This window comes from Centruroides sculpturatus, unplaced genomic scaffold (assembly GCF_000671375.1).
Source record: "Centruroides sculpturatus isolate CEXI.00-Female unplaced genomic scaffold, Cexi_2.0 scaffold1376, whole genome shotgun sequence".
NCBI lineage: Eukaryota > Metazoa > Arthropoda > Arachnida > Scorpiones > Buthidae > Centruroides > Centruroides sculpturatus.
Genome location: NW_019385822.1, coordinates 95,147 through 121,403, shown reverse-complemented (window position 1 = coordinate 121,403; position 26,257 = coordinate 95,147). Strand labels below are relative to the sequence as shown.

The 26,257-nt window shown below is 31.0% G+C and overlaps 1 protein-coding gene across 1 annotated transcript in view; it reads right to left on the bottom strand.

Annotated features, from left to right (window-relative positions):
• The window catches only part of LOC111642347 (ras-related GTP-binding protein A), a 48,150-nt gene that overhangs the window by 13,632 nt on the left and 8,261 nt on the right, over positions 1 to 26,257 (bottom strand). The window contains exons 2-3 of the mRNA XM_023388682.1: positions 22,666 to 22,765; positions 4,804 to 4,934 (exon numbers count right to left, since the gene is read on the bottom strand). Coding sequence (XP_023244450.1) covers positions 4,804 to 4,934; positions 22,666 to 22,765 — 231 coding nt within the window. The remainder of the gene's footprint in view (positions 1 to 4,803; positions 4,935 to 22,665; positions 22,766 to 26,257) is intronic.

Here is a 26,257-nt window from a genome sequence, read left to right as displayed (position 1 = left end):
GACAAAACGGGTTTTAACAAAGACATTCAGTATAAACTAGTTTCAACTAGACAAAACGGGTTTTAACAAAGACATTCAGTATAAACTAGTTTCAACTAGACAAAACGGGTTTTAACAAAGACATTCAGTATAAACTAGTTTCAACGGGACAAAACGGGTTTTAACAAAGACATTCAGTATAAACTAGTTTCAACTAGACAAAACGGGTTTTAACAAAGACATTCAGTATAAACTAGTTAAAACGCGTTCTAACTAAAAACGGGTTTTGACTGTAACATATATATATAATCTCCACTATTCTTTATTTCTTCTGCTTGTCTTGCTCTTTGTTACAATGTGTGTGGGCCCTTCTAGTAAATGTTTTAATGGCCACTATTCTGTAATTGTATGGGTCATTAGAATCAGCTGCAAAGTATATTAGAATAGAGCTTGGTTTGTGGTATATTTTATTAGAGATTCGCACATACCCATCCAGCAAAAGAACTGAAGCTCGACAATGCAACAGAAGTCTCACCAGCAGTTCCCAGGCTGTTTGCTTATGCAAAAACGCATAAACGAGGAATGAAATTGAGACCTATCCTAGATAAAACCAATACACCCACCAGAAAAATTGAGCAAAAGATCCATGAGCTTCTGACTATGCACCTAGAATGCTATTATTTGCAGTTACCAATTTGCAGTTAATTGACGCTATATGGGACGGTTCGCCATCCGAAGACTTCTGGATCACTGTTTTAAATTTTAAGGCTCTATTTCCATCAATTAAACTGGAGCCCTGTTTTTGCACTTTATGGGATTGGCTTATGACAAAGGTGGAGAACTGTATGAACCATAAACAAATACTAGAACTATCTCATATGCTATGTTACAATTGGATGTAAAAATACTTACAATTGGATGGAAAAATGTTCCTTCAAAAAAGATGAATACCTATGGGTAACCCACTATCAGGTGACTTGGCTGAAATTGTAGTCTCTCTCTTAGAAGCCAAGATCATCCTCAAATATCTTTCCAATATTGAAACATATAAAAAATACATTGATGATGTATGAATCATCTGGAGAATAAAACCAAACATCAATGATTTATTTATACACTGTATGAATAACAATCCATATGGTCTTACAATTGAGTTGGAACAAATGACTAATAAGGAAGCTCATTTTTTAAGACATTAATATCACCTTTAATGGTAGTGGATATAATACCATAAAATATACCACAAACCGAGCTCTATTCCAATATATATATCCCAGCTAATTCTAATGACCCATAAAACTACAGAATAGCAGTCATTAGAGCACTTATTAGAAGGGCCCACACACATCATAACAAAGAGCAAGACAGTCAGAAGGAAATAAAAAATAGTGGAACTTGCTGAAATGCATGGCTATAATAAAGGCTTAGTATATAAAATGGCAAACAAGTAGAGAAATCAACTCAAAGATGAACTGAATAGAACTCCAATAAGAGAAATTCCCCAGCAAGATGCATCTCCCTACTGTATTATTATAACCTATAAGCACCATATGCATTCTTTATATTGAGAATTTGAAACGTATACAAAAATTGCTTACAGATGTAAACTTGATACATTCAGACTGATTAGGAATGAGAAAGATCAAGCAGACATAGAAACAGCACCGGGGTATATGAAATTCCACTCAAAGCTAACAGGTTTAATAGAGACTTTGTATACAACAGATCTACAAGAAGATCTCTAAAACAATGCCTCCCTGAACACAAAGCAGATATATAAAAAAAAAAAACCTGCCACCTTTGCTATATATGCCAGTGAAAACAGGATTTAACTGGAACTAGAACAACCTACCCTAACACAATAAACCCACCATATAAACCAACTTAGGGATTTGGAGTCATTGGAGATTTATTAAAGCAGACTGCCAGGGCTTTTGATTAGTTTTAAAGACAAAAAAAAAAAAAAAAATCTCAAAGGCATGGCAATCTATGTACGACCTGATGCTATAATAAACGACGCATGCACACACATTTAAAAATTCATAAAATGAAATGCTCGAAAATCAAATACATCAGAACCAAATAGATCATCACTAACACTAGAAAGAATCTTTTTTCAAAAATCTGCCTGAAAAAGCTCTTAGACATGAACTGATAATATTTGCACTTATTTTTGAAAATTATCACTAAGTGCAATAATGTGTAGTACATTTTGTTTATAATTAATGTTTTGCTTAGTGCAACGGTTCCCAACCTTTTTCGGGTGGCGACCCCCTTTTTATAAAAGCCAAGTGACCCGCGACCCCGATACATTTGAAAAAGGTATTTTTAATAAGGTAATTAAAAAAAACAATGAAATTAGTTTTTTAGTATAATTTTATTTTAAATTATGTTTAATAATTAATTTAATGAGATGGTTGAAATTGCATGTATTATTAACCAGCCTCAAAATTCGCGGGTGAGATTTTGTTAACGCCAACCTCATGTCATTCTCAACATTTAATTTATTCCTCTCAAAACTCTCAACACATGATTTAACTAACTGTTACAGAATAGCATACCCAGATTAAACTTATTTTAATTTTTTAAAAATATATGAAATTATTAAAAGTTTAAGACACCATTTAAAATAAATATTGCTTTATAGTGAAAATTTTGTTTTAGTTTACTTCATAAGTTGGCGACCCCACAGAAAACTCGTCGCGACCCCCTTCTGGGTCGCGACCCATAGGTTGGGAACCCATGGCTTAGTGGATTGTTTTTAATTTTAAGATAATCAAATGAGATAAATACATAACTTGGTGTGAAAATTTATTATTTTTATTAAAAAAAAATTCCTAATTGGTTAACAAACACCCACAACTGCCATAAATTATCGGGCTAAAATTTGGATATAATGATTATAAATTAGAAATTAATTTGGCACTAGAGTGTAGTGTTAGGTGCCATCTCGTATTAAATTTAATTACAATATTTAATTAATTAATTTAGATTAACTAAATTAATTCTAGTGCCAAATTCATTTATAATCATTATATCCAAATTTTAGCCTGATCATTTCCAGCAGTTGTGGGTGTTTGTTTGCTTAATGTTGGATTTGATTGATGTATGTATCTGTATATTCCTAATTGGTAATATTATTAATTTTTAATTGGCTTATGAAAATTTAAATTGAAACTATTCTAAACATTCACAAGAGGCACCATCTCATATGTTCTGCATATATTATTTATATTTTAAAGATTTAGTTAAGAATTATAATTGTATGTAAAACATCAAAAAATAGATCAAAATTTTCAGTTTTTACAACTTAATTATTCATTTGCACATGATGAATGAGTAAGTCATTAAGAAAATGTAATAAACACAATGCTGATTAAAATTATTTATAAAATTAAAACAAAAATAATAACTTTTATAAAAACAAAATTCAGATGTTTAAATTTGAAACCATTTTACACTTTAAAAATCATACCTCAACATTTCTAAATATGCTATCTCGTTGACTTGCAAAGTAATTTTCCATAAACGCTTCTTGGCCCCCACAATCCCAAAGATTTAAAACAAGATTTCCAAGGAAACGAACATGAGAATGCTCGACATCAACTACAAATAGAATGTAAAATTAGTTAATTAAAAAAAAGTAAAAAAATGCAATTCTACACATTGTAAAAGCAGAAAATGAAAAATTTTTCTGAAATATTATATGTTTAATCTGAAATTAACATGAAAAAACATTGCTAGAAGATAGATTGTTCAAAACATTGAACTTGTCTTTGAATTAAAAGTTTCAACAATTAGCAACAATTTATAAAAAAAAAATAAGAAAAATACTTTGTATTCTAATGCAGTGGTCCCCAACCCCCGGGCCATGGTCCTCAAATGGTACCGGGCCGCCCAAGGAACATTAAATTATTTCCATTTTATTTACTATGGTGTATTTGTCTCAGGTTTGTGCGACTTTTAANCATTAAAAATAAATATTGCTTTATAGTGAAAATTTTGTTTTAGTTTACTTCATAAGTTGGCGACCCCACAGAAAACTCGTCGCGACCCCCTTCTGGGTCGCGACCCATAGGTTGGGAACCCATGGCTTAGTGGATTGTTTTTAATTTTAAGATAATCAAATGAGATAAATACATAACTTGGTGTGAAAATTTATTATTTTTATTAAAAAAAATTCCTAATTGGTTAACAAACACCCACAACTGCCATAAATTATCGGGCTAAAATTTGGATATAATGATTATAAATTAGAAATTAATTTGGCACTAGAGTGAGGCGTTAGGTGCCATCTCTTATTAAAATTAATAATTACAATATTTAATTAATTAATTTAGATTAACTAAATTAATTCTAGTGCCAAATTCATTTATAATCATTATATCCAAATTTTAGCCTGATCATTTCCAGCAGTTGTGGGTGTTTGTTTGCTTAATATTGGATTTGATTGATGTATGTATCTGTATATTCCTAATTGGTAATATTATTAATTTTTAATTGGCTTATGAAAATTTAAATTGAAACTATTCTAAACATTCACAAGAGGCACCATCTCATATGTTCTGCATATATTATTTATATTTTAAAGATTTAGTTAAGAATTATAATTGTATGTAAAACATCAAAAAATAGATCAAAATTTTCAGTTTTTACAACTTAATTATTCATTTGCACATGATGAATGAGTAAGTCATTAAGAAAATGTAATAAACACAATGCTGATTAAAATTATTTATAAAATTAAAACAAAAATAATAACTTTTATAAAAACAAAATTCAGATGTTTAAATTTGAAATCATTTTACACTTTAAAAATCATACCTCAACATTTCTAAATATGCTATCTCGTTGACTTGCAAAGTAATTTTCCATAAACGCTTCTTGGCCCCCACAATCCCAAAGATTTAAAACAAGATTTCCAAGGAAACGAACATGAGAATGCTCGACATCAACTACAAATAGAATGTAAAATTAGTTAATTAAAAAAAAGTAAAAAAATGCAATTCTACACATTGTAAAAGCAGAAAATGAAAAATTTTTCTGAAATATTATATGTTTAATCTGAAATTAACATGAAAAAACATTGCTAGAAGATAGATTGTTCAAAACATTGAACTTGTCTTCGAATTAAAAGTTTCAACAATTAGCAACAATTTATAAAAAAAAAATAAGAAAAATACTTTGTATTCTAATGCAGTGGTCCCCAACCCCCGGGCCATGGTCCTCAAATGGTACCGGGCCGCCCAAGGAACATTAAATTATTTCCATTTTATTTACTATGGTGTATTTGTCTCAGGTTTGTGCGACTTTTAATAGATGACGGAACAATGGAATAAACTGGGCATAAGAAACACACTTTGGGTGTCATTGTCTCCTATTACCCCCAGATGGAACTGTCTCGTTGCAAAGAAACAAGCTCAGGGTTCTCATTGATTTAGCATTCTAGTGAGTTAAAACATTAAATCACATTATATTCATTTTTTGGTGTAACTGTATTTTATTTTGAAGGCATGTTTAAACACAGTTAAATTAAAATTATTAAATTAAATCAATCTAAAATATGAACAATCAACGTCCCCCCTCAGTGGGCCGTGGTAAAGTTATCAAACGTTGACCGGTCCGTGGCGATAAAAAGGTTGGAAACCGCTGCTCTAATGGATTTAGTAAGTTAAATGTTGAATTAATTACATCCCCCCTCAGTGGGCCGTGGTAAAGTTATCAAACGTTGACCGGTCCGTGGCGATAAAAAGGTTGGGGACCGCTGCTCTAATGGATTTAGTAAGTTAAATGTTGAATTAATTACAGAATAATTTGTCACAAGAGGCACCATCTCTTATTAAATTTAGTAATTATAATTAAATTAATATTTATTAAATAATTTAAAGTAATCATGGAGAAGTAGCCTGATTTAATCTGGCAGTTGTTTGGCATATTATAATATATAAGGCATGCAATGCCAAAAAAACAAATTTTTCAAGAGAGGTAAAAAAATANTATCAAACGTTGACCGGTCCGTGGCGATAAAAAGGTTGGAAACCGCTGCTCTAATGGATTTAGTAAGTTAAATGTTGAATTAATTACTGAATAATTTGTCACAAGAGGCACCATCTCTTATTAAATTTAGTAATTATAATTAAATTAATATTTATTAAATAATTTATAATATTCTGAATTAATTAAATGTAACTATGGAAAAGTAGCCAGATGTAATCCTGTGATTGTTTGGCTTTAATTGTTGACTTTTAGGAATTATTTTTTAAATTATAAGTTGTTAACTTTTTAAATATTATACTTTGCATAGTGTTTGTACATTAAGAATACTCTGATGAATGATGATTAAGACATTAGTTTATTAAGCACTTGAAAATTCAAACATTCAACTTCTGGAAGAAGGCCACCCATTATTTTATTTTATAAATAGTAAGAGTTGCAAAAATAACATTATTGGGCAAGTAACTTTTTGTAATATTTAAATTTATTTAATAAAAGTTAAAACATAGGCCAATAAGACTGTACAATTTTTTAACATTTAAAAGAATTTTTTCAGAGAAAGCAGTAACTTTATTCAATAATTTATAGTTTGTTTTCATTTGTAATCTTTTGCTCAAAGAACTTCCTGTCTTTCATGGGAAAAAAAAAAAAACTGAAGAACCTTTCATGCCTTCCTCAGAAAAAGTGCTGTCCATTTAAGAAATTCTGAAGAGAGCAAAGCAGATAGTAATCAGAGGATGCAATATTTAGTGAATATGGAAAATGAGATAAGACCTCCCAGGCCAACTCCAATAATTTTTGATGTATTTGCAAAGATAAATGAAGATGTGATGGAAGATAACACACTTGCAATTTATCAATTATGAATGCTTCTCATGGATAGCTGTATTCAATTTATCCAGCTGGCACAGTACACATCTGAATTAATTGTTCTGTTCTTTGAAAGCAACTTGTAGAATACAACTCTCTTCCAGTTCCACCAAATTGAGAGCAAGATCTTGTTTAAATGAAGTCCTGTTGGGGACCATCACAAACCACTTTAAATTGTGATGGTTACCACACTTTCCATCTCTCTTCAGCCCTTGTAATATAGCTAAACTATACTACTATACATTCTTCATAGTATAGTTGAGATGCAATTGAGATGTATCTCAAACTTTCATAAGTATAATATGCACTGTTAATTTATACCAAAAGAAATTTTTATTTTTGTAATATACTATACTTTTAAACTCACAAGATTAAAACTCGTGTGACTGTATGCCATATTGTAAGCTTTTGTCCTCCTTACAATTTTACTTGTTCTTTCCAACTTCTAAGCTTTTTTAATCTTCTTAATTTTTCTTTCTTGGAGATGAGGGCCACGTCTTAGACTTTACAAACATATTGTATGCAAGGTTATCTGAAGGTATACAAAGCAAAGGTAGGTCACTTTTCAGCTGGTGCTTGAAGAAAGAAGACAATGAAAGGAGAGATATTACAGTGTCCCATGACCAAGTAGATGGGTGAAGTCAGGACTTTGAATACTCAGATAGTAATCATATAATGACATTATAATTCCTCTTCCAGCACAAACTGTATTTAAGACTCTCATTCAATTTCTTGGCACTCAGGGCATTTTTCAAAACATTTGCACACAATTCTAATCCAATAATGCCTAAACATTTTGAATGTCAGGTCAAATAAGTCAAGCAGGCAAGCTTCAAATATTTAGTATACACTACATATAAAAAAGCAGGCCTTATGATTATAATTTAAGATTAAGACCAACAAACATTTTCAGTAATCTTAAATTTTATTTGAAATTTGCTGGAGTTTGGGTTTTTAACACAATATTTTGTGCTTATCCAGTTACAATGGAGTTAAAGAATTTAAGAGTAATGTGTCAAATATGTTTGCAGGCTGGTTTTGGCCCGGGAACCTTAGTTTGTGCACCATTATTCTAATCAATTGTATTTAGAATGTAACTCAAAACTTTCTCCACATATTGTTTAGTAAATGATGCTATATTGAAGTTTTGGAATATAAATACAGTCGACCCCCCCTTTTTTTTTAACTCTTTCCGCCCTGTGGGCACTAAGAGGGCCTCTTTTTGCAAGCCCATTATGGGTTCGGCCAGGCCCACAATGGGGCTGCCGGGTGGTGAGGGACGGGGTCCGGCGTATCCGAACGGACCACCCCCCGAAAAATGCCTGGGGATTTTTCGATCCGTTCGGATTCGAACCCGGGTCCCCCAGAGCGGTAGGCTGCCACCTTGACCGCTCGGCCATCCGGCCGCAGGAATATAAATACAGTAAGACCCCACTTATGAAGCCAAGTTTACTGCTAATTCAATATAACACAGTCTGCTCTAAGCCTAAAAAAAGCTCAAAATTTATGCTGATTTAAATTATCACATTATTTCGTTGATTCATATGTACTGTAATACGATTATTTACTAACACAAACCAATCAGAAAAAAGTGTCAAAAAGGTGTACTTTCTGTAAATCTATGTTTGTTTGGTGCAATTTTGGAAAAATATAACATCATGGATGCCAATAGGAAATATCAGCTTCACTTGGAAAAAATTAACTGATAAATGCACAATGAAGTATGGAAGAAGTTATGGCTGAAGTTATCCAAGAATTTTCAATGAGAAGAGCCTATTGCTGTATTGTTAGGTTGACCAAACTCAACCTAATCGATACAGCAGGACTAGGAAATGTAGACGAGCAGGATATTGAGGAGTTACTGCAAGTTTCTGGTGAGAGTCTTACCAACGACAACCTTCAAGAACTGGTGAACAAGGAATTCATATAAAACTGGAAAATAGATATTCTGAAAACAAAGAACCCAAAAAATTTTTCTACAGATTTCCTTAGTAAAAGTTTGGTAAAGATAACCAAAGTTGTTGATCAAATTGTAACAAATGATCCAGATTTTAAAAGGAGTGCAAAAGCAAAACTAATCATTTTGGATGTGATCTTCTGCTACTGATGTTTGCTTAAGGAAAGAAAAAAGCAACAAACGAAACTTCATGACTTTATTGCAAAAAAACAAGAATTTCAGAAGAACCAGGACTTTCATCACAAAAAATGAATTTTACATTTCTGTGTGTATATGTTTGTGTGTTATTTAACATATATTATTATACAAATTAATATAAAAATAACTTAAAATTAAAGTAAAATTTGTTTATTTTTAGTCACGCATTCCCTTATTCCTATTTACTCTGTTAAAATGACCTCATTTAACACTATTTCATTTAGGGCTTTGTTGTCTACGAACATATCTATACAATAAGACCCCACTTAATGCGGGGTCTTATTGTAAAGATTTTTCTTATATAAAGACTGATCAAGAAACATTGAGAAATACGGGTATGTTCCATGAAGTTTGGGTAATAAAAACTAAAAGATATTATATCAAAAAATTTTTAAGTGAGATGATGTTAAGGAAGGGATATCCTCATATATATGAAATTGCTTTTTATAAAAATACAAGGTTCTGTAAAGTATCTATCACAATCAAAAAATATTTCCTATTTCCCAGAACACCAGAAGAAAAAAGAATATTTCCTACTGGTTATTGATCTAAGCTGTTCAGAGAAAATTACAAACTCACTAATTCATTTATAATTAAATAAATTAATTAAAGAAAGAGAAAAGATTTAGCTATATTTCCATATCATACAATTATGAAAATAAATTGCAGTTCTTTAATCATTCTATTGCTAGTTACGAGATGTTTTTTATGAAATAAAATAAAACTGGCATCTTTATTATTTTATAAAAAAACATCTCTTTTTATAAGTTTTTTAATATCTTTATTCATTTAGAGTAGTTTTATAAAATAAAAATAATTCAAAAAACAAATCAGGACAAAACAATGGGATGTACTGTACATCACATAAACTGACTCACTTGAACCTTTAACTGCTGCATAATACGATTAAAACGTATAAGCAAACATTTTCTTAACCCCTTCTGGGTTGGAGGATGAACTCAGAAGGGGTTAAGAAAACATTTGATTATAAGTTTTAATCATATTATGCAGTAGTTAAGAGTTCAAGTGAGTCCAGTTTATGTTAAATTCAAAAAACTTTTGTTAATACATTATTACAAAAATTTATCTAAATACAGAACAAGATAACTGCTCTAGACTTTTATTTTTTACAACCAAAATTTCTTTAACAATCGATATTATATTATAATCAGAAAAAATTAGTAGTAATTATTTTTTATTATAAAGTGATATAATAAATTGCAATAAATCAAAATGCAAAACTGCTTATATTAGCAATCTAAAAATGCATATTATGAAACATTTTCACCTTTACTTTGGAGCATCTTTAGTGTGAATAAATTAAATATTAAATAGATCTAAAAATAGGGCTAATATGACCAGATAATGTAATTTATGTTTTTCTGTATTTGAAGAACCCAATGGTATATTTGCCTCTAAAGTCCAAACTAGTATTGGTTCTTTTCTTTCATGTAATGACATTAACAAGAAGCTTCAGGTAAATTTTCCACTTTTCTAACAAAAATTTCATTCAGATAAAGTTTGTTCTGCAATGTTAAAACAGATTTTCTTTATATTGTTGAATCATGAAATGGGCATACTAATCCCGAATTATACAATAAGTACTTCAGTGCAGCAAACAGCAGGCTCAACATATCATTATGCATCATTCCTGTAAAATGCATATTTCTGTGTCAATCTCTAGATACATTTCAACAGCTAAAATACATAATTAGAGAAATTTTATCTTTGTTAGAATTTTTTGTTTGCGAAAAAAACGTGCATTCAGATGACAACTGGAACCCAAGAAATAAAATAATAAAGTTGAACAATGTTTCCTTCATTTTCAGTTTGTAGTTTTCATCTTCAAACTATTAGCAAAATATTCATAAAATTCTGCTGGCTTGTCTTCTGAAAACCTGCTATACTTGAACATTAAAAACAAAGCTTGCTTTACATTTAATGACAATGATTTCTTTGTCGAAATGATTATTCTTGCTATAATAGTTTAATATTCTATTGCTCTGCAGAGTATTTCCACTGTTTTCCACAATTTATCTCAATAGTTAAACATTTTATTCTTAATTTGGCTGCAATTGAAAAAATCATAGACCTATAAATTCCCACAGTTGCCCATCCACCTGTCTTTCCTTAATCTTGAGAACGGAGTTAGACAGATGAAATCAGAGACCAGATATGAAAATCTTAGGGGCAGGATATTACTATATAAGAACTTCTGATGCAAACCAGAAGTCATGTTATTTCAATTCAAAAATTTTCCCCTAAAAGGTGTTACATAGATGACTGGCACCACTCTATTGTTAAAGGAAGAGTATGATGTACAGGGGCAAGTCATTACTAATATGAGGTGGAGATCATTTATTTCAAAATAAATAAATTAAAAAATATGATAAAAACTTGCAGCCCAGCATTGTGACAATGTTACAATAAATAATTTCTTTTGCTTTCCAACAGAAAAGCTATTTTATGTTGACTCTCAGAGAAATTTTATTAAAACCATTTAGACACTCTCTTGAAATGATACTAAAAGGCACCTTCAGTGTCACAAAATGCAAAATGCATTTTGAATATGAAATTCCTCATGTTTTCTTTAGGTTCACTATAATACAGTAGAGTGTCGATTTCCGAATCAATTGGGGACTGGGGTTGTCCGGATAACTGATATTTCGGATAACTGATTTACGTTCGAAAAAATAGTTTAACGTATCCGATGTTGAAATTTTTCTCCACTGCGTGTCCCTTCGCGTTGAATTTTCTTTGATGTTAAGCCTAACGAAGACTATTGTACTGTTAAAAATTATTTTTTTATTTTGTACAAACAAAATAAATATATTGAAAAATATAAAAATAATAAAAAATTATACTCCAGATGTTAATTTAGTATCAAAAACGTGAAATATTTGAGTAGCCCAAGACAGCCAAAGATTGAAGCGCACAGCACTGGAGAAAATTTAAATTTGCCGACTGGAATTCTTTCGGATGATTGACGTTTCGGATGATTGACTTTCGGAAAATCGACGCTCTACTGTATATAATTTAGAATTATTTTTAAAATATAAGTTAGTAGAATATGAAAATTTAATACATTCTATTAAAAACACAGATGAGTTTATACTTAAGTTAAAATAAGTCAAAATTAATAAAAATTGTAGAATGACTAGTTTGGACATTAATATGTACCCAACCATTGGTTGGAATATTGATGAGTGCATTTTAAAAAATTTGAAGTTGAAGAATGGATTTTAGATTTAGTACAAAGGTGAGTCAAAAAGTAAGTTGTACCAAAAATAAAAGTATGAAATATACAGGTAAAAAATTTTTTATTTGTATGAATGTACAATCAAAGTGCTAATTTTCAACATAATCACCAAGTTTATTTAAACATTTGTTGTAGCATGGCAAGAGTTTTTCTATTCCTTCTTAGAAGTATTCCCATCCAATATGTGATAACCATTCTCATGACCCATCTGTGATGTCTTCATTGAAATCATATCAGCAATTCAAAAGGTTCTTTTTCCATGGAAATCACAAGGTGCAAGGTCTGGACTGTAGGGAGAATGTTCCCATACAGTCCATCTGAAATTTTCCAATAAGTCCTTGTGACGCTTGCTGAATGAGGTGTGGCATTTTCATGCAGAAGCTTTCTCACCACACACTTCCCTCAGCTGGCATTGAATTTCAGTGGATTTATACCTTTTTGGCCATAAGAAATGAGTTTCTTCACAAACTTCTAATTTAGGCACTACATCCAAATGACACATCATTTTTCATGACTGAAAACTGATTAACCTTTACAGCCAAGTCGAAAATCTGCTACATGTTATAGCTGGAAGTACAAATCCGAATCAATTGGGAACTGGGGTTGTTCGGATAACTGATTATGTACGAAAAAATATATTAACCTATCCCATATTGAAATTTTTCTCCGTTGCATGTCTCCTTGCGTTGAATTTTTGTCAATGTTAAGCCTAATGTAAATTTTTATAACAATTGTGGCTATTGTATCATTAAAAATTATTTCTTTATTTTGTACAAACAAAATAAATATATTGAAAAATATAAAAACAAAAAAAATTATACTTTAGAAGTTGATCTAGTATCAAAAACGTTTGATTCAGCACAACACAGAGTACTCAGAAAAACACCACACAAAAGTGCAAGTGTTGCCAGCTAAAACACACACCAACAAAAAAATATTGGAGTAGCCCAAGATATAGCCAAAGATTGCAGTGCCACAGCACTAGCGAAAATTTAAATTTGCCAACTGGAACGCTTTCGGTTAAACGACGTTTCCGTTGACCGGCTTTTGGATAAATGACACTCTACTGTATTATCAAGCTTGCTACCAGATCTAATAAATACTAATTATCAACAAAAAGTTCTTGCCAATTGAAACTTCCTTTTTGACTCTCCCTCATAGATCTGACACAGCATAGCAATTACTTTAAATCTAATGAAAACTTTTTACACAAACAACAAAAATAATTATGCAAACAATAACTGTTTCAAAAATAGAGTTAGTAACAGTAACTAAAGATAAAGAAATATTAATAGCAGAATTCACTGAAATAATTAAGTATATGCATTATGTAGATCAGTGGTTCCCAATTAGTGGTACGCATACCCCTGGGGGTACTCGAAATTGCGTGAAGGGGTACGCGCGGCAATCTAAAATCGGTCGATTTAAAATTTAAATGCATGAGATGAAGCAATCAAAAAAATAACACAGGTCTGCAAAAAAAAATTTTTCCAGCTGCATGGAATATTTTTGCTGAATTATATGTTTTAAAGATCACAGATTCTAAAAATAACTTCCGTTACATCCCATCACGTAAAGGTTTTTTGCAAAATAAAAACAAATATTTAATAAAAATTCTTATTTATTACAATGAACTAAATATATTATATTTTCTTACAACTAATCAAAAAATTGTTTCTGATATTTATACACAATTTTAGGTCTACTCTTATTTCTTATGAAACCTTTTCTTCTTTTTGATGCTCCTCCAAACTCGTTTCCAATTTCCTTCTCTGGTTTCTCGATTGAGCATCTAACAGTAGTCAGCTAACATATTGACATCGCATTTTCCTTGGTAACGTCTCTCGATATCACGAACATCCTGGTGAAATCTTTCACAATGTTCTTCATTGTAGGCTCCAAAGTTTTCGGGAAAATAGTCAATATGGAAATGTAAGAAATGAACTTTTAAGCTCATCTTGAATCCTTGAGCTTCATACGCTGCTGCCAGCATGCATTGTACAATGGTTTTGTAGTCAGGGTCCTTAGTATTCCCCAAAAACTTATGCACTACATTTTTCAAAGAGTCCCACGCTTCTTTTTCTCCTATTGTTTCCAGAAATCTGCTTTGTCTCGATCTCCAAGTTTCAATTTGAAATATGCAAATTAAACTTTCTTCACAAACTCACTTATGTTTCTTTGTTGATTTTTCACTGTGTATTCACCAAAAACATAACAGAAGCTGTCGGGAGAAATTACACAACCTCTGCGAGCCATATTCCAGAAATAAAAATACAAGCGCAGTAGCGTTCGAATGCTAGATATAAACTGAGTGTGGCATTAGATGGCCAGCAAGATACTGAACTTATTTAGCTTGTTGAAACCTGATCTAATCCAACAGCAGGTTGTTTATATTTATTCCTAGTATTTTGGATAACATGTCAAAACATGCTCAACCTCACCAATAATATTACTCTCTATCAACTTTTAACCTCTATACGATCTCTACCTTCTCTATACGATCATGCAACCTTCCTTCTAATGCTAAAAGTACTTAACCCACCTCTCCCTACCACTACTCTCTTCAACCATTAACATTTTTATTTATTTATTACCAAGTCCAGCTTTAATTGATAGAATTAATGTGAGAAGTCTTCGTTTTAAGGCTATTTTTTAAATAAAAAAATAGTAAATTTTAAGTTAACTAGGAATTTTACGCTAAATACAAACAAAAACTTGAGTGTAACAAAAAAATTGACGAGACAGAATTTTTTTGGTATTTTTTTCGTTTTTACCAAGTTGAAATCTGTAAGAAAATGTATAAAAATCCTATGCAGTTTTTTACTTGCAGACCTGTGTAATGGGTGGACCATAAAAAATTTGGAAGTTTACAACACAATGTCAAATGCGCAAATTCATTTATTTATAACTAAAAATATTCTCGAAATTTCATTAAAAAAATGCATTTGTGACGATACCTAAATGAAATTCTTACGTAAGAAACAAAAATTGTACAATTGTACAATTATCATTATCATCATGTCAGCGAAGCGGCAATAAAATATTTACTGCCATTTTGCACAGCATACCTCTGCCAGAGCGGATTTTCAACCATGACAAACCTGAAAACTAAACATCGTCGAAGATGACTTGAGACTGAAGCTAATCAAAAAGCAACCAGATTTTACAAAGTTGTGCAAAGAAAATCGTGCACATTTGTCGCATTAAAATTAAATAACCTTATGTTATTTTCATTATTATTAGAATTGTGTTTTAAAGGTAATAAATGTAGGTAATAAATGTAAAAACAAACTTATTTTATTTATCACTAGCTGTCTATCCATGGCTTCACCCGCATTATATCGAATTTTCTCGTGGGAGTAAGATATTTTCTCGCAGTAAAATGTAGCCTATGTCCATCTCCAACGTGTAAGCTATCTCCGTGCCATATTTTATTAAAACCTGTTCGGCGATTTAGACATGAAAAGATGACAGACAGACAGAATTACCTTCGAATTTATAATATTAGTATGGATTAATATGAATTTCTGCTATAAGGGGTATGCGAGTTTGAGCTCTTTCTTGAAGTGGTACACAGGAAAAAGTAATTGGGAACCACTGGTATAATTTATGTTATAACTAAAACAAATATAAATATATAATATCATGGAAATTGTAAACAATGTACGTGCAGAATTAAAGTTTGGCAATGAAGTAGAAAATGATCAGAAATTGCCATATCTAAATGTTAAAATAAAAAAAAAAAAAAAAAAGCTTAGAATATAGTAAATTTGAAAAACCATGTAATGCAAAAAAGTGATTAATTTTTCCTTGAGTTCCAATATTTATAAAAAGGAAAATATTTATATTTAAAACAAGTTTAAAAAAAACTGAAAACAACAAGATGTAACAAAAACAATCCAAAATAAATCAGTACATAAAATGAATGTAAACATTGCTGAACCAATAATTGGAAAACATAAAAAGAAAAAAAAAAGGAAAATTAATAAAGAAAAAATAGAAAAGCTAGTTGATACTAAATACATAAAATTATCTTGTATTAAGGATGTATATGAAATATTACAGATTGGTAAAGAAATGTATCATCTTAGATTTTATTCAAGATAAAATAAAAATAGAATGACACATGGAAAAACAAAAAATGAAATACAGTGGGTGATCAGTTAACGAACAGTTCAGACTACAAACAAATTGGATAACAAACAATTTCGTGAAAGATTTTTATGTTCGAACAACGAACACCTCACAGAACAAATGCTATAAGCAGCGACGTAAAATAATGAATACTTATTGGTCTTCTCTTGTCTTCAGGCAACAATTTGAAACTTTTTGGAGCACGGGAGATGTCAACATCAACGCTCAACCCGGTACATACTGATCAGATAGTATTTCTCTAAACTTTGAAATTCTCCGTTGTAATTTCAGCCTTTTATTTTTCTGACAGAAAGAACTTTTTTATAGTATTCATGGGACTGTCAGGCGGGCACTCATTAAGTTTTGTGTCAGTTTTTTTATTTTTGAAAGGTAAGAGTATAATAGCAAAAATAGAAAGTGGGCAGAAGATATCTGATGTTGCTGGGCAGTATGGCTTGAAAAGGTCTACAGTAGGCTTTTCAATTTTATCTAAGAAAGATATAGTATAATCAAGAAGATTCAAACAGCTAAAGGAGTAACGAAAATCACACCTGCGAAATAAAGAACATTGAAGAGCTCATAATGGAACCTGAAATTGATCTGACGACAAAACACCAAGAACTCTTAATTGAACAATACCAAGAAACATATATTTTCTTCTGAAAAAGAGGATCAATGCCACCATCTGCTATTAAAGATCTTTTGAAGAAGTGAGAGGATGTCAGAACAACAGTCTTAGAATGGCATCAAAATCAGGTTGAAATTAATAGGTTTGGGATCTCTATGAGGACAATGATATTAATTACAATATCTTTTACTCTGTTTACCAGTGTTAAGATCACCCTTGTTCACATTTGTTGAACCTTTATCCCTGATACTGCTTAGATGGCAGTGCGCTTTCATATGCCTGGTGCTACTCATGCAAAGAGCAAGAAAGAGACGATGCTCCATAGCATGTGCATATCTTCAAATTTATTTTATTTATTTTAAAACTCAACGTTGAAAAGTGTTTCAAAAACAGTTCTAAGTTCAGAATCCAGTTTTCATTTAACCTGAAGCAGACCTTGGGTGAGGCCGAAAACGTTTGTTCTGAAATCTAAGCAGTACTGGGAATAAAGGTTCAACGAGTGTGTACGAGGGTGCTATTAATTACTTCTAAAAAATCCTGAAGAAGAGAGGAAAGCAATCGACATTGGACAGATTCTTTAACACCCAACAAACAGAAAAACAACATGACTGATAAAAATGCAAGATTGTGTATATATGTATTTTTATTATTACATATGAATAAACATAGTAAGAAAGTATATAATTTTTTATGTTTTTGGGTCTCCAGAATGGATTAATCAAATTCCCATAAAAATTTATGGTAAATTGATAATTGGTTAATGAACAATTTGGATAACGAACACAGTCTTGGAATGAATTATGTTCGTTAAACGATCACCCACTGCATATGTAGAAAATTCTGTAGGAACAGTTTACTTAATACTTTGCACATATTGCAATACTAATTTTTATATTGGAGAAATGGAACAAAGTAAAAACTTGATTAAAGAAACTTCTAGCAGATCTAAAATATATTATAAGATTACTATCAGATTTTTTATGATTACTTTTAATATACCCAGGGTGGCCAAGCTCCTTGATAGTCCGAGCCATTTTTCAAAATTTGAAATTTTTCGTGAGCCGCAATTAAATACGTATTAAAAAGGTATGCAAAAAATTCCAGATTATGAATTATATCCGTAGCAAGAGTGATACAAATTGTTTCCTCCAGAGCACAATGTCAACTGTCCGTTGCAATGACAGTTTACAAATTCAAAATCGGTCTGGAGTCGGTCGATAACGGACGATTACGCCACTGTTTATGTTCGTTCGCGCAGTTTTCGATGAGTCATATCATTCTTAACTTGGACGGAAATGAAATTTGTTACAACGTTGCACTTAGTCTTTCATATTTGTTGTTAGTAATTTAAAAGACATTTTGAAACACATACGGAACAATAATAATTTTTAAAATATAATAACACAAAAATGAAAAGGGAACTCAGGTACATTTATCGAGAGCCACAAATAATCCTTCAAAGAGCCGCAGGTTGGCCACCCCTGTAATATACTAATAATTGTAAAACTGATAGAAGCAATATAACTATTTTAAGTCATGAGAATAATAATTATTGTTGAAAATTTACAGAAAGTTACTTTATAACTAAACCAATAAGTAATTTAAATAAAAATACTGTTTAGTGTAAAAGGTTGACAAAACTTATTATAATAAAAAAGGTCATGTGAAACATGCAATATGCTATCACAAAAGTGTTGTGAATTTAAGCACTGATTGATGGTGATGTAATGTGAATGGAGGAACACCAGCTGAAAAAATAATGTAAGTAGAGATCTTTAACAAATAATAATAATAGTGTGTTGAATGATTAGATATAAGAAATGTTTATTAAATAATTGCAGATTAAATCTTAACAAAATATTAAAAAAGAAAGTAGAAGCCAGATGGCAATAGAGTAATTGATATGTTACAAGAACTCTACAGTTGGCATTAGGCTGGTAGAATTCTATTACTTTAATTATGGTAATTTTAACTGAATATTTAGGATTGATTTTTAAAGTAATTATTATAGCTCCATCCCATAGACTTGGCAACTATATGTAATCAATATGCAAATAAGATTCATCAAATGGTGAATCACATTACGGGTATAATAGAGGTTAAAATATAATTTTTTTTATATAAAACATGTTTAGATTGTGATTTCTATAAAATGTCATGGTTTTTATGTAATGTATTATTTAACTTAAAAAGTACTTTACTCAAAAAAAAAAAAAAAAAAAACTGTTAAACCTGTAGATGGATTTCAGATCCAAAATGCATTTTGTGAAAGTGAAGATACCTTATATCATTTTGAGAAAGTCTCTAAATTGTGTAACAAAATTGTTCTGTGCATCAATGTCGAATAGTTCCATGTTGGAAAGTACAAAAAATAAGAACAAAACATTGAACGATTGAAATAAAAATATTATTTTTTTACCAACATTAAAGCAATATATCTCAGCTTAAAATTTAATTTAATATTAAATTAAATTAAATAAATAAAATTTATTAATTGAAGTAAGAGTTATTAGAATCTATAAATTTTTGCTATTAAGGACGAAGTCTGCTTATTTCAGTAGCATAGAATTCTGAAGTCATAATATCAATTTTTCAGAAGGTATTTTGATTTCTGCTTGATTATTGAAAATCTCTCACAGGAAGTTATCAAGATGCTTGAAAAAGTAGTAGTCAGCCAGAGAAAGGTCTGATGAGTAATTTGGGTGAGTTAGAGTTTCATAGCCCAGTTCATTCAATTTCTGCAGTCATTTGCAAGATAAACAGTCATGTATTTTAATGGAGACCAATTGGTCCTTTTTGACTGATCAATTATTAGACATAAACATTGCAGCATATTAATTTTCTGGCAGTACTTCTCTGCTGTGATGGTTTCAGGATTCAAGTTGTAGATTCCACTATAACCTGTAACAATAACATTCTTTTGATGCAGCTTTGGTTTGGAAAAATGTGTTGACATCAAATCTCAGTCCAGCTACTCTGCAGAATGCCATCAACTGCTGTGTAGAATCCACTTTTCATCATGTCATAATGAAATCAAGAAATGAGTTGTTTTTGCAAGTGAAGACCAGACTTTATAATGAGGAATTTTCTAGTTTTTATTCAGCTCATACAACATTCATTTGTTAAGCTTTCTTTTTCTTCCAATTTGTTGCAAATGTTATACTACTGATAAATGGTTAATATTTAGTTCTTCTGCAACCTCTCAAGTTGTTTTGTATCAGTACTGTGAGAATACGGACACTGTTTTTATTTTCACACTAACTGCATAATTAGCGAGGGTGACTTTCATTGTCCGAAGGTCATCGACGAGGGACCACAATGTCACGTGACCCCCATACGTCCGAGCGACCGGACGAAAAGAATGACTGTATAAGGAGATAAGTTGCAGGAGACTGTCATAAATCAGGGAGAACTGTCAAAAGACGTCAACAAATTCCCAGGTTTTTCCCACGCTAAAGGGTATAAAAGGGGAACGATCTGACACCTCAGGAGCGATCATCGGGGAAGAAACATCGACGCAGGATCTTCCAGCTCTCTCAGGATCTAAGCAGCTCATAATCGCCGCTCCATAACAAGGTAAAAACTTTGAATATTTTTCTATTCTCTTCACATACGACGGAAATACTCCTTGAAGAGGTTAACAGAAGAAACCTCCGAGAGAACTTCACCAGGAAGAACTCTCTACAGATTAGGAGCGACGGAGCATACACCGCATCGGGACATAGCCGCATGACCTGAGAAGGACATCGCTCCACATAGCCTTCAAAGGACACCTCGGAATAGAAGACGACGATCACAGAGTGTGTTATCAACGCCCTATAATATGAGAACGTTGCCTTCGAGGTAAATTCTTGTCATAATTATCTCTCTCCAACGTGAGGTCTCTCTCGAACTTTAGCATTAGGTTAGATTTTAGAATACCTATTTATATCTTGATACGCGAGTGTTATATTTATTATCTTTATGTATAATTTCTCATCTGTTTATTAAATGTGTTGTCTGTTTAAACCCGTGTAGTCTTTTGGACACCTGATCGTTACGCCTCCCACTCCTTTGCCCTCCTATAGCCATTTCCTGACAGCCAAGCTGGTAAGTGGGGAGAAGCTCTCCGCTTCAGCCCCCTCGGTTAGCACAGTACACTTCAATAAGGGCCTGCAACAAGTTATCATCAATCACAGAAAGATATCTGTGATCTTTCTCATCTTCATTACAAAATTTTTCAAATCAATGTTGACCTGTATATTCATTGATAGTTTCTGAACAAATGCTTGATTGATATTGTAAACTGTTTCCACTACTTTACATCCCATTTTAAACTCTCATAATAAAATTGTTCAAATTTGATTTTTTTCCATCTTTAATTTGACAGCCCAAAATAAACAAGAATAAGCAATGAAAACAAAACATTTTAGTATAAATTACTAGAGTGAATATTATGCTTTAATATGATATATTACATAAATGTAGTTAAATATGTTTATTCTAAAATAAGCAAAATAAGCAATAAAGTTTAAAATGACAAAATCCACAATTATATTTGCACTAACATAATATTACAGTCGACCCCCCTATAATTACGATTCCTATAAAACTGCGAAAAAATTGTGACGGTATCCGTAAAAAAAAGTAAAAAAACGCCTATAATTATGTAAAACGTCATCGGGCAGCCGAACTACTTTCCCGCCGTGGAAAGTAGTTCGGCTGCCCGATGATGTTTGAGATAATTATAGGGGGTTTTTACTGTTTTTTACGGATACTGGTCACAATTTTTTCATAGTTTTATAGGAATCGTAATTATAGGGACCGTAATTATAGGGGGGTCAACTGTATTTGATTTTGCTCTGTTGCTCTCCATTTGCAATCTTCTTACTATACCCACTATCTTTGCCATTTTGTAATTCATAGCACCTCTGCTAGAGGTCACCCATTTCTATTGAAGCAAATACAGTAATTTCTATATACTGTATGNTTAATTTATTGTAACTTTATTATAATTATATATATTTTTTCCGCCGCGTGGCGTTACGCTACGGAGATTTTACGCTAACTATCGTCTGTACAGTATGTAAATTAGCTACCGTAAGTCTAATACATTTGTAATTTAAGTGTAATTTTATACATTTCTTGTGAAAGAAACATTTCTTATTCAACGGCGATAAAAATTATTTATATTAATGATGTCTTCGAAGTTCAACGAAGTTTTCGCAGAAAAATAAGTTATCAGAAAACTTTCTTCATTGCTAATGCTTGTTTTCGTCGCGAAGGGACGCTCTGCGACGAAAACAAGCATTAGCAATGGCGGTGCACACTCGGTAAGTAATCCTACAATTTTTTGTTTATAGCATAGTTTATACGGATTATTCCCAAAAAAAATATACGTATTTTGGAAATGTTGAGTCGGATTAGTCTAGAATCGATTAATTTTATGGAAGAAAAACTTTCAAACAGCTGTAGTCCGTAAACTTGACACGTGTCGGATTGTGATTGGAAGGATTAGTAAGAAATCGGATTCCTAAAGAATGGAACGTATCTATATCTTATAGGGGGGTCGACTGTATATAGAATTTTTTGTTTAAATGTATTTATTAAATTAACTGTAAAAAATTATTAATTAAATTTGAAATAATTATTTTAAAATCTACTTACTAGTAGCACCGAGGCGTCGAGTATCACGTGCAATATAATTTGCAAATATAATAGACCGCATACTTGTTTTACCTGAGCCACTTTTCCCCATTAAAAGCACCTAAAATCAAAATTTCAGCATATTAGCAAAATTTACTTTCAAATAATATTCAATGCATTTCATTATGCAGTAACTGTTTTATAGTACTGAAAATTGGTAACTTATAAAATAAATTTAGATTCTGTAAATTAAAATAATAATAAAACAGTAAGAACAAAAATAGTATAATATTAAATCAGAGCTATATTGCAAATATAAATAAATCCACACAAAAATAACCTTGAAAACAACAAAAAATTTACTAACATTTCCAGCATTCAATTGTATGCTAGATACATATATGATGTTCTTATAATTTGAAAAATGCATCCCATCATTCAAAATTTTATAGATGACATCAATAACAACCCATATGGTCTCACGCTAGAATTGGAGCAGAAAAGTGATAGGAAAGTGCATTTTCTACATATTATGACAACACTCAGGAGTGGTAGCATATTCATGAGCATTCATAGGAAATCCTATAATCCTCTGTTCATTCCTTGGAGTTCCCATGACTCTCTGAACTGTAGACTAGCAGCATTCTGAGTGCTGATGAAGAGAGAGCATACACACTGCACAGATGCTCGGGATAGAAACACAGAATTGGATTACATCATTTCCATCAATGCAAGATTTGGTTACTAATGTAGGACAATTAAAATCTTCATTGATTCATTCCAAGAAAAAGCAAAGGGACATCCCAGGAGGAATTCTTCAAGCTGGATGCCTTATTGTGGACTAGGCCACTCCCCTACAGAACATTTTTAAAGAGAGGCAACTCCATTAATCACAGTATCACCAAAATAAGAAACCCTACAGTTTATAGATTAATGAGAAATGATAAGGATTCCCTGAACATGGTGCTGGTCCCAAGTGTTTACAACATACCCATAAAAGACAGCAGATTCACATACGATCTCTACTACATTGGGGCGACTCAGATCCATCAAATAATGCTTGGATAAATCTCCAATATCCATCCAAAAAACATAACAACATTAGGAAATCCAACTCTAAGCAGTGTATGTCATTACTAATCAAAATTCTATGCTGAACTAAGCTAAAATTAAGACAATTAAATAAAAAATAATTTTAATGATTTCACACTTATTTTGACATTTATTATTACTAGAAACGTCAAACAGAAAGGAAGTGATTTAATAAAAGCATTTTTATCCTTTGTCAGACAACTCATCCAAAAAATGCATTTTTTTATATTCAGGCTGACCATAATCTTTTGACACCAAAACAGGACAGAGGGGGTGCAGCTGATGAATATAGGCACTCTCTTATTAAAATTCATCAAGAAATATAGAGGGCATTATCAACAATTTGATAGTACATTATTACTGATATTGATTTGGCAAATTAAAAAGAATATGTAAATTTTTCTAACATTTTATTTTTAAAAATCTAATAATGAAAGAATGATATTTTTATTAAAATATAATATCAAATTAAATGATCAAATCAATATAATATATCTAATAGTTAGGTGGTTATATCAATAGAATGTTTTGTATAGTCAAACAAAGTATATTTTTCAGATGAACTTTTATGGCTTCAATATTCAATTTTGATTTATTTTTGACATGAGTGAAAATATTTTTTCTACAGAAGTTGTAGTTCCTGAAAAACAATACTAATTATATCAAATTATTAAAATCTTGGAGTTCAAGATCTTTTTTATGCATTTCATTAAATACAGTATTTTGACCCAACTGTCAAATATAATGATTTTTTTCTTCTTTTTATTTCTTCAAGTGTTTATTATAATCATTAGCATTCATTAATTATACAGTCAAATTTCATTTTTTTCTGTTCATATACTATATTCCTTAATTTTATTGAAACTATTCTGTATTTCTTAACATCTAGGCAACTTCCTCAGCAGTATCCATTCAAATTTATGATCATTATCAATGCAAAATAAATATTTTCTAACAAACCATGAGTTCAGAATTCAGAATATATAATAATCCAACGATTGCCTAAATATTCAGACTATAATATGACTATAATCAAATAATTAATACAAATAAATTTGGTACTAGAGGTAAGCGTTATCTGCCATCTCTTATCTAAAATAATAATTATAATTATAATAAATAGTTTAGAACCTTCTGGAAGAAAATAACTGAAAATAACATCTTCTGCCAAATTAACTCTCACTGACAACAAATGAGAAATGAGAGAATTTTTAATTACTTACAGGGGGAACCCAGCAGTTTGTAATCACCAATTTTGATGAAATTTTGTAGATGTGCTGTATTTACTTGTACTTATACTCTACCAATGGTAAACTGCAAGACCCACTATTCAGTCATTTCAAGAAAATTGCAATAAAAGTCTTTCTAGAACCATTAATACCTATATGGAAAAATAATACACAAATTCACAGTTTGGCATAATTAGTTAAAGCATCACATGAAATGCTTTTGTTTTTGGGTTCAATCTCCAAATGCAAGGTTTTTTTTTACATTTATAATTTAATGTTATTGTGTTTAAATTTGTTATATTCAATTTTTAAGGTCATTGAAAAAATACATATATACAGGTAGCCCTCGGTTTACACTGCAGTTCCGTTCCTACAAAAGCCAGTGCAAATCGAATTGGCGTAAAATGAACCCATATTTATAGCAAGGTATAGGGTTAGGTTCTACATAAGTAAAAAATAAGCAAATAATTTTGCTTATTAATACAATATAATACAAAATACATATATTAGAAATTTAATTTTAAAAAATGTATTTTATGATAAAATAAAATTAAATGTTTTTATTAAAAAATCTTAAGAAAAACAAATAATATTTCAAAGTTTCAGATCTCTTACATTTTTCAGAAAAAAGTATCCATTTGTAATTGTTTAGATTTTTGTTTTCTTTCATTAATAATTTCGGAATATGGTCAAATGGATGCGATGATGCTCCTTTTTACATTTGCACTTTGCTCCCAACTGTTATCTAACTCACAAAGTTTATCCCTCAAACTTTCCATAGTTAAAAGGATATGATAATCCGACAGAGAGCTACAGACGAGCGGAGATTCTGATTGGTCGACCACTGGCTACCATAGCTCATATATAAGGTCAGTTTGGGCGGAAAATTGAAGTTGGTTTTGTCTTCCTAAGAAGAGTTAGATATTGTCTGACTGATGAGAAGTAGATTTTGTCTCACTAATAATTTGTGATCGCCGGAAGTGCTACTGTGTCGTAAGGTGTTTTCCTGAACAAACTGATATGGGATATGAACTATTCGCATTCGTTAGCACTCTGGATTCGAACGACAATTATTGGACTATTAAGTTTAATAACTTGATTTGTGGGAACCTAAACGTTTAGTATTTTAATATTAATTTAATGCAAATGTATACATACCCAATAATATTAAACAGAAAAAATAAATATATTCAATAAAAATCTTTGTTTTAATGAATGTACAATGTCGCGGCTCAGTATGTTGCAGGCATCAACACTGAAACGAAAATCAGGGAATTATACCACAAAACGAT